The sequence below is a fragment of the Eurypyga helias genome, unplaced genomic scaffold (genome assembly GCF_000690775.1).
Source record: "Eurypyga helias isolate BGI_N326 unplaced genomic scaffold, ASM69077v1 scaffold2540, whole genome shotgun sequence".
Lineage (NCBI taxonomy): Eukaryota > Metazoa > Chordata > Aves > Eurypygiformes > Eurypygidae > Eurypyga > Eurypyga helias.
In genome coordinates this window covers 36476-46620 of record NW_010223622.1, presented here as the reverse complement: position 1 = coordinate 46620, position 10145 = coordinate 36476, and the positions used below count along the sequence as shown (strand labels likewise).

Sequence of the window (10145 nt, the reverse complement as noted above, 5' to 3'; positions counted from 1 at the left end):
CTGCTGAAACCGAAGAATCTGCATGGCACAAATGCAATTCAGATCTGTGTAAAAGCAGAAGTGAGTGTTTTAAAATATTTTAAGGGAGAGATTTACAAACTTGTGGAAAGTTCCAGGCAATCTCTGAAAGAAATCATCATTACGCTGGCCTCTGTGAATTTACAAGTAAACCAGAAGAAGCAATTCACTGGAAAGTGAGACTCTGCTGGCAAGAATGTCGGGTTTTGTGGGAGAAAACTGGATATAAAGAATAAAACAATTGCTACAAAGTTGGAGCAGAACAGAAGTGATTCCCTTCCTGCTGTCAAGCACTGACGGATCTTTTCTTGCTTAATACTGATCTGGTTTGGTTACTGCTTTTTCATCTTCAGCCTAATACTGGAATTAAAACAGGTTCCCTGGCTTTCACCAAACTTCAGCAAATAACTTTTGCAAGGTTGGGAGCGTGAGCAGGTGTTTCATCTACACTTTGCATGATAATAAAAGGCACCCTGGAGAGGAAAACCCACAGGGAGCTGATTTGCTGGGTCATATTTTCTCTTGTGACACTCCTTCCTCATTAGCTTCTTCAGGTGGGTGTGAACAACTGACACGGAACTGAGCCAAGGTTCAGCCTTGGATTGTCAACCCGCTCAGGCCGCTAACGGCAGCTTGCCGGCAAAATGATGGAAGAAATCTCCATAATGGTGGCTTACGATGCCCATGTTTTTAGCCAGCTGTGCGATGAAGACTTTCTGGCCAATCTGGTGGCAGTCAGCAAGCCCAAGTCTGTGGTAGGTGTTGCTCTCACTCCTTTGCCAGTAATGCTCAAGGTTATGCTCTCCAGTACTTAAATCCTTCTGCTGAAAGCTATTTATTGTTTACTTTCTCTCAGAAATTTGCTGTCATGCATGCACAAAATTAAAATAATTTGTTTCAAAAGAGATATTCTTAAAATAACCTCTTTCTGGGCTACTAAGTTTAGAAGAAGGTGATTTGCTCAGTAAGATAATAGCTAAAATAATATTTTTGAACTAATGAATTAAACGGGCTCTGACTGAACTTACCTAACCATGGAATCAGCACTAAATGATGTAAACGCTTTCTGTGCCTTAGCATGCCCGTTAAAAGGTCAGGCCAGATGCTCAGGATACGCCAAGGATCTGGGGTGTAGATCGCCATCGTCATGGAATCTAAGAGGATCTGTCTCTTGTGTGGGAATGGTGATTAAACACTTCTGTATGTTCTCCTGAAATCACCATAAATATCTGTAAAAACGTTTTAGTTAAACAATTGCTCCCTTTTTTTTCTTAAATAGAGTATATCTTTATGTAAATGCTCGGCTTCCTCCCCCCGTGGCCATCCCAGCCCTCCAGGGACCTGCATTCAAGTCAGCAGTTTAGAGACTGAGGTTTGGTGCCCAAGTTCATCCTTGGCCTCAGATTCTACAGCAGAGCCCATGCGTGAGCCTGTCTTCCCAGAAGCAGTCAAAAGAAGTAATTGAAAATAAAAATGCATATATAGGTGTTGAGCATAACTGGAAAGCAGATACGGTTAAAATTTCAGTCTAAATGCAAATCAGGCTAATTATTTAACAACCCAATTAAGCATTTGTGTTTGCAGAGTTTGGTCTGTGTATGTGTTTGTATCCAGGTAGTTCACTGAGCTGTGACAAAGGGAGGTGTTAGCTTTGTTGCATCTCTTGTAAAAACCTCTCTATGCTTATTTCCTCCTTGGGTTTTTCTGCCTGTCCGTGCTCAGGAGACCTCGGGTGCGTGAACTCATCTCCTGTGTCTCCCACAGACCTCTGGATCTAAACCAGAGTTCTGCCCACTCCCTTTCATTACGATGCCTTGTTCTGCCTCAGCCTCCTCTAGGCTGGGATTGACAGGGGCCCTTAGAACAGTTAGCTAACGAGTCTGGAAATCCAGTGTAGACAAACCAGAGCGGGTTAATGTGACCTGGTTGGAGGTTGTGCTCCACCTAGGCTTTAACCCCACCAGCGTACTGGGGGTCGCGTGCCTTTTCCATCCATGCTGGTTGTTTTTAAGTGTGGCACGCATTAATTCGTTGTCCAGCCACAGCCTTTCCTCTCTTTCTGCCTTATACATGCTGTCACAGCAATCAGCTTGTCTTGACTAGAAGCCCAGAGCAGTGCCTTTCCTTCAGACAGGTGCCACTGCTGCGATAGCTGCCTGTGGAGAAGGTACCTGCCACGGGCTCCGGGGAGGCCAGTCTCTTGCGTTTCTCTGAGCAAGAAGACAGTGGGGTTTCCCGGGTGCCTCCTCTCCTGAACATGCTCTAGAGCCAGTCCTGCAGTTGTTTAAATTAAGATCCTTGTGGTAAGAAAACACTTCATGGGTGGCTCACCCTATAATTTAAATCTTTGAAGGGTGCTGCTTGAACGGGCTCGGTGATGACCTCTTATGTTTTGTATAGCTTCAGAGCAAAAGTAACGAATGTAGTGTTGCCCATCCCTAGATTCCTCCAGAGCAGCTGCCAGGAACTGGAGGAGGGAGTAGCTGGTGTCATGAGCACCATGTTACAGCTCCAGCTGATTTGCACCACTGTAAAAATAAGGTGGAATAACATTTTAAAAAAAAAAAGTATCTATGAAATAACACTTGTCTCCTAGTAAACAGAGATACTGACGTGGAACAACCGTGGGAGTGGGGGGGAGTATCACTATTACTATTATTTATAAGGTCTGAGTGATTGACTTTAAGTGTGTGTTCTTATCAGCTCTTTTTTTTTCCCCTGAATCAAGAGTATTGACATGTTTCAGTGCATTAGGTACCAGGAAATACGTTACGTGGGGTTTTGCAGGGTTTACGTAGGAAATACTTACCTACTCTTTTAAATGGTGTTGAAGTATATTAACTAAGCAAATAATGGTGCAAACAACTGGAGGAGGTTTAAGATGAAGCTGGACAGGATTATGATAGGATTAGGCGGTGTATGGGAGCCTGCACTGCTAAGGGACGGGACCTGGTGACTCAGAACATTTTTCAGGTCTCTGCCGCTGCGTTTAATCATGGGACAAGCTGCCAGTTGGGATAAGTTGGGGCAAATCCTGTTGATTCTGTGCTGGTCATTTTACCAGCTTGCACAAAGGTATGTGCTGTACAGAAAGTAACGTTCTGCAGGAAGAATTTGCAGCGTTTTCATTTCTTCTGTGTTAATGTCACAGGTATTTTTGCAATCTGGGATTCATCTGTTGGTTTGCAAAATCCAGGTTTCATTTGTTTTTAAAGGAGATTCTAGCATGCTGTTCTGATTGCAGAGAAAAGATTTTTCAAAAAGAGTCTTTAAAGGCTTTCATCCCGTTCCGCAGTTTGGATGCCAGGAAGGTATTGTTGTAGTTCCAGATATCTTGCACTTAGTAACTCGTTAGAGTTCATTCGGGTTGTGCAGTAGGTCGGGGTGCTCAAGCCTGTCTTGCACAGAGGAGAGCACGACGTCTTAGGACGTGAAGGGTTAACACCAAGGCCGAACCAAGCCCAGGTGATAGCTGCTGGGGGTTACTCTGCTGGAGGCCAGCCCTGCGTAACCTTCTGAGGTGTCCAATTCGCCATGGGTGATGACCTTCCTGAGGAAAATCAGAATTACCTGCTGTTGTCCAGGTCCCATCAATCCTAGTTCTGTTTTTCAATGGAAAATGTGAATTTTTCATGGGAAGTGTAGCGGTGGATTTGCGGCGATGCCTTGATGCATGTAAATGCTAGAGGATAGACAGGACGTAGATGCTCTGAGGTAAGGGTTCGTTAAAGATGCTCCGAAGCAATTCTGGGTGATAGCAGTCCTCCACTGCACACTCTCATACAATCAGTCCTGTGGCAGCGTGACCTTGGCACGCGGCTGTTCTGCTGTGTGGTCTTGCTTTCAAGTTCTTCGGTTATCCCGAAACTACAAAGCAGCGTATGCAAGAGGACTGATGCGCAGTTCGTGCTGGAAGTGAGCAGCTTTAGGGAATCTCAACCTACCTGCAGAAAACTTGAACCCAAGGGCTTACAGAAATGGTATCCTAAGTGCATAATCCCTTCTTCTGGAAAGCTTCTTTGTATTTTCATGTGCCTGCCTGTCTTGTGTTCAGGGGAGTTACCAGCCGTTTCATGGACGTAACCTGTGGTTACGCGCCAGCAGATTCGGCCGTGATGGCTCTCCGTTTCCCATCAAAGCCAAACCGAGGAGGTTCAGAGCAAGTGGGTGAACTGCAAAGCTGGGGAAAAACTGTGCGGCCGGGCGGGAGCACAGGGCGCAGTGGTCAGTGGGCGAATGTCTAGCTGGCGGCTGGCTGACTGGTTTTTGATGGTTGGTAGTGGGGCTGACGCTGTCTAGCATCTTCAGGCCTAGACACCAGGGAAGGCTGCAGCCTGCTTTTCAGGTGGCAGAAACTGGAGGGTGGGTGGTGGACGCCTGGAAAGGCAGGTCTGCTCGTGGCAGAGCCTTGGCAGCGGTGGGCTGAGAGGGACTTCAGCAAAGGCAGATGCAGAACCCCGGGTTCCTTGCTGGGTGTAACTCCGCCATCCGTGCAGGCTGGGGACAGCATCCGTGCAGAAAGACTTGCTGTCCACCACAGCTCCCATAGGAGCGAGCAGCGTGTGCCTGCAGTGACGAAGGCTGGCTGTGCGCGGAGTTACCGGGAGCACAGGCAGCGTGTCCAGTGGAATGGTTGCTCCCTTCCACCCAGCAGCTGTGGGGCTGCGTCTCACACCCTGAATCCAGTTTGAGCAGATATTCACAAGCTAGAGAGGCCAGCGGAGGACCACTGGGAAGGCAGGGGCTGACCCCAGGAGGGAAGGATGAGAGGGTTGGGGCAGCTTAGCCTGAAGAGAAATCTCAGGAGGGATCCAGCCACCTAAAAGAAGGTCCTGGAGAGGATGGAGCCAAACTCTTCTCAGAGGCACGCAGTGACAAGACAACAAGGAACGGCCATGATTTGCAGCAAAGCAAATTCTGCCTCCGCATCCCGGGAAAGCAGCTCTGCGCAGGGAGGCCCTGGCATCTCCATGCTTGGAGACTTTCAGGAGCAGCAGGCGCTGAAGCTGTCCCCGCCTGAGCCGGCGGTTGGTCTGTACGCCCACTGCAGAGCCCTTGCAGTCTGAGTGTTTCCGAGTCTCTCGTTCTGCCTCGCGTGCAGTCCTGCAGTGAGAAGGAGCTGGCAGCGTTTGAGCTTTTGAAGACCATCTCTCCCTGGCTGGCATTACCGCTGGCATGCTGCTGCTGTTGCTGTTGCCAAAGGAGGAATAAGGGAGTACGGGTGGTCGATGTTGTAAGAATTGGCTCTTTCCAGCAGATACAAGCCTTGTGTGCACCCTTTGCTGCCCAACAGAAGGAGGGATGCTGCTCTCAGGATGTCTCTAGGGAGTTGTCTTGCCTCTACCCCTTCCTCGTCTGTCGGGCTGGAGAAGCCAGATTCTGCCCTGATCCCTCTCATCTTCTCTTTGGAGCAGGAAAAATCTTCTTAGAGACATGTAGAGTAAAATAAATCTTATTTGTTAAACAGGTGATACAGAAAAACTAAAGCTCTAGTAGTTTTTGTCTTTCCCTTCCCTCAATTGCTCATCCCTTTTCTTTTGTGATCTCAGGATGCAGCCTCTCTTTCTTTAACTCTCTTGATTTTTAGAGGTTGTGTCCCACTCACACGTGTCATCCTTCCAGTTTCGTTAGCTTTTCTGGAATTTCTTTTACCAGTTCAAGACATCAGTCTCCCCCCAGAGTCAAATGAGCCATGTTTATATGGAATAGTAAAAATAACATGAAATATCCCCTGAAGTTTTGTTTATAAAAACTGTGCAATTTTATTCCACTTTAAGGAGTCAGCCCCCCAACACTTCCTTTGAAGCTTATCAAGATTTGAGGTCAGTGAAGGAGACTGCTCATACAAAGCCAATTAAATGGATCGTCGTATCAGACTGTAGTTTTCTTACTGACTTCTTTGCGTAACTGATGTCTACGAACATCAGTTTGACTGCAGTTTTTTCTCACTGAGACTTGGTTGACACCTTTGGGTGTTAAACCTAAACACATCAAAATTAAATATCTTCTCTCCTTGGACTTCCCATGTTTTAAAGTCTTGAAGTTCCCACACATTTAGGAAAACCAGCACAGCTTTTGCAGTGCGAAACCGCCGTACGCCTGCTGTCATACCCATGAGGGCCAGAGAGGAGGTAGTTGCCCTGCAACGGGTGAGCTCCCCATCCCTCCTGCTGCTAAAACTGGGCTTGATCATGGAGCAGACGCTCGCCTGATACAACTCCCAGAGTGCTTGCCTAACGTGCACAAATCTTGCCCTAAATGTGGAACTCGCAAACAGTGCAGAAGCGTGTTTTATATTGTGTTAATGTGTACCTGGCATATAATTTTAGTCTTGTTCGTGCTTATTTGATCTTCTTCACTTGTTATTAAATAGGAAAATTAGTAATTGGTACTAAAAGACCTCAGGCTCTTTATTTTTATATTGCATCACACTTGTCTTCTGCTGTCCTAAACCTTGGGTGTGCAGCACGCTTTCCCTGCCCCACGTTACTAACACGGAGCAGAACCTGTCACAGGTGAAGCTGTAGCTTTCACTGTGGGGGCAGAAGGCAGTCATGGCGTTTGGCGGGTGGGAGGGCAAGGGGAGTCAACTCCCCACTGCATGAGAAGCCGTGGGCTGCTGCTGGGTTGTGCCCAGCCCTGGTCTTCGGTCAGCGCAATGGTTTTCCTGCCTCTGATAATTGCTCTGGGTGCGGTCCGTGTCTGACGGTGCCACTGTGTAGCCCACCGCGGGCATCGGCATTCGGCTGCAGGGAATGAGAGAGGTGGCTCATCCTGCCTGCTGGCTTGTGGAGGTTCAGGCCAGGCAGGTCTTCATCTTTTGATCATCTGAGCGTCATCTCTCATCCAGCTACATTCCGCTAACGTTTTTTGAAAATTAAAAACTCCATTAAATGCTCCCCTGGAAAAGCATCCAGCTCTAATTTGAGTGTAGCAGGAGGTGGGAAGGGGATCCTTTTCCATGGTAATTTAATCTCTTGCTGTTCAAGATGTGTTTCTAACGACTCACTTAGATTCATTCTGGTTTCAGCCTCCTACCCTGGATCTGGCATGCAGTTTGGTGCCAGAGTACAGCATTCTGCACCAATACTTATTTTATCCCTTTGCAGGTACTTGCCTGCTGTGACCAAGTCAGCTGTCTGTGCTCTCTTGTACAAATCGAGGAGCTTGAGCTCCTAAACCTCCTGCTGCGAGGCGTTTACACCCCACACAAAAACAGGTCAGCGGCTTTGCTCTGCCCAACTGCATCTCCCAGGCCTAGGTGCAGTATTCCAGTACTGGTCCTGGTGACAATCCAGGGTTAAAACTTCCCTAGTCATCTTGCTTTTTCCTATCCTTGTGCACCGCGGGCTCCTATTCGCCTGTCATGACGTTTCTCACTGCGAAGGTGGTCTGTTTGCCCTTCCCTCTGCACACACCACTTTGCTCCCAGGCCCACGCCACAGTGCGTGGCCCCCCAGCATTGCCGATGCAGCTGCTTGTGGGTCCTCGTTATGAATGGTGCTGTTGGAGTTTAAAACTTTCAACAACTAAACTAGCATATTTTTGAAGGATTCTTTTGGTCAGCTTGCCATGGAGCAGTGAGGCGGGAGAGGGCTGCGGAGGAAGAGCTAGGTAGGTCTTCCCCAGCCAATGGCAGGTTGCTTTCCCAACCTGTGCCTTCCGTTTCCCCCATCCCCTGTTCTTCCCAGAGAGGAGATAACTTTCCAAACTTTTGGAAAAGCCCAAATGGTGCTTTCTTGGGCCTGATCCCATCTCTTCGTGGGATTCTACCCCAGACAGAGGTCTGCTGCTCGGTGCCGTAAAGCCCCGCATAGATTTGATCTGGAGCTGGCACAGTGGTGTGGCCGCTTCCAGGAACTCATCTACGCATGCAAATTTCCTGATCGTTCTTCTTGTCCTGCACTGCTCTTTCTGTCCGTGTGTCATCTGCAAATTTTACTATTGGACTATGTTTTTTACTGCCAGGCCAGTGGGGTTATGGTTGACAGTGCTGGACCTTTCGTGAGTCCCAGAAGGCAGCCTTTGGGATGCCATTAACCAAAAATGAAATGTGTCATTGAATGATGATTCCCTTGGACAATGGCTTTATGACCCATTAATTCATGGCTTATGGCTATCACATACTCTTCTGGGGGTTTTGTTGTTTGTTTGCTTTTTTTTAAACAAATCTATCATGTGGTAGTGAATCCAGTGTAGAGAAGGCTGTTGCGTTTGTAAAGTTACTTTTATCAATTGAGCCGGTAGATAAAGAATAAAATGGGACCTACGGTTTATAATCACGTTGCTGTGGAACAAGTTACATTACTGCTATCGTTATCGGCTGGATCTTCCTGCTCTAGTTATCGGCTGGATCCCTACCAGCTCTGCAGAGTGTGTGTGTAGGTGTCTGGATTTCAGCTAACCAGAATCACTCAGGTGGTTTGACTTCTGGTTCTTAAGTATTGGTAATACAGGATTTTCTTCTAGTCTGAGTGAATCTCCGCTGTGTTCAAGGGTTTTCTATGATGAACACACGTGGACCAGGGATCTCATCTGCCAGTTCTGTCGGTACTTCTGCTCTGCATAAAGACCTGCAGCCCGGTGTCCAGCAGAGCAGAGCTGTTTCCAGACAATCCTAACTCATCTGGATCGTAACTGTATTTGAGCTCTAATTATTGATGCGGATGAGCAAGGCATAGGAATCCTCTTGTTTTCAGTATGCTCTAGGATCAAGTCCAGCCTAACGAAACTCAGGAAAAAATTTAAACTTTTTCTTTTGCATTAGCTTTAGTTATTGTTTTATTTGTCCCTTATTAATTACCTGCATTATTTTCCATTTCTCTTCCATTTTCTTCATGTTTGAAAGCATTTCCTTTTACTGCCCTTTCATTGTCAGTGACTCAAGACGGAATTATTTAAGAAATGTCTCAGGTGGAGATTTTATAAATAAGAACAGGCTCTTTGTGATTACAGACTCAGAAGCGGGACATTTCAGTATTTTAGAGCTTCCTCCTTCTTAAAAAGATTTCCAGGGAAACTGACACAAGTTTTTCTGGGTAGTTGAGAAATGCTGCTTCTGTTTCTGTCGCTGTTACAAGCCCGTTTGGTGGTAGGAATTTGAAATAAGATCCTAGACATCAGTGGTTCATTAGGTCTTTAGTTGTAATGACCTTGAACATGTTGTGTATCAGCACGAACCTTTGCAGTTAAGGAGCAGGTGCTGAGTTACTTTGTAAGGCCGTATTTCTACATTTAAATGCAGAAATGGTTACATTAGAATAAAGCAACGTTTAACTTCTTTCTCTCCCCACAGGTGAGGTGGGTGGGGTGAGACTGATCCAGCTTCTTCAGCTCTGTTAGATACAGCAGTCATAGGCAGATGAGAAAGTGGGTTAGATGAACGATTTGAAGCTCCTGAACTCTAATCCTTCAGCTTTCTTACCTCACCTGTCTTGTAGATTGCCGTTACGTAGAACATATTACACCGTACTAAAGCTGTACACAAACCCCAAAGGTTTCTGTGTAATCATAGCAAATGCAAGGTACGTGTCATTTACTGGTGGTGTGTCAGCGTCTCCATGATCGGTGTGCTCGTCGACTTTACGAGGAGTGCTAAAACTGCATGGAAAGGCAGTTGATCTCTTTACAGAAGCCTAATTTCTTAGTTAATGAAAGATGGATTAGAAAGTTTGCGTAGGTGAATGTATTTGTTAAAAATACTCGGTCTTCATTGTCTACAGCAATTCTTTTTAAACCCAGTTCTCGGAAGATTTTGGCATAAATTCAGAGCTGAGTTTGGAAAATGCATTTCAGTGGTTTTTATCTTGTTTAGTTTGTGCTTGCCTGCACCATTTAATCTGCACATTTGTTCTTCACTGCTTCCTTCTAGCTGTGTCAACATGAACTCACAACAAAAAACCCACAACCCTACACTGCCTGGCATGTTGGTTACACTGATTGCTGGTGTTTTAAAGCTGTAGGGCTTGTCTTTTGTGCTAAGAAAAAGCCAGATGGTTTGACTGCAGATTTCTTAGCTACCCCAAGACGGAGCTCAGCGCATATACCAAGGTTGTAGGTTTGCTACAAGGTAGAGTCACCGCTGTAATCCCAGATTAAGAGATCATGGTGTTTGTTTGTGGAGCTCA

General features: G+C 46.4%; 1 protein-coding gene across 2 annotated transcripts in view; it reads left to right on the top strand.

Annotated features, from left to right (window-relative positions):
- Positions 1 to 10145, top strand: part of LOC104505702 (rab GTPase-activating protein 1-like) — a 71147-nt gene that overhangs the window by 34939 nt on the left and 26063 nt on the right. Inside the window, exon 1 of one of the 2 annotated variants that reach the window (XM_010146498.1) lies at positions 663 to 773. The exons of the other annotated variant lie outside the window; for it this stretch is intronic. Coding sequence (XP_010144800.1) covers positions 663 to 773 — 111 coding nt within the window. Of the gene's footprint in view, positions 1 to 662; positions 774 to 10145 lie in introns of those variants that run through there. 2 annotated transcript variants of the gene reach the window in all.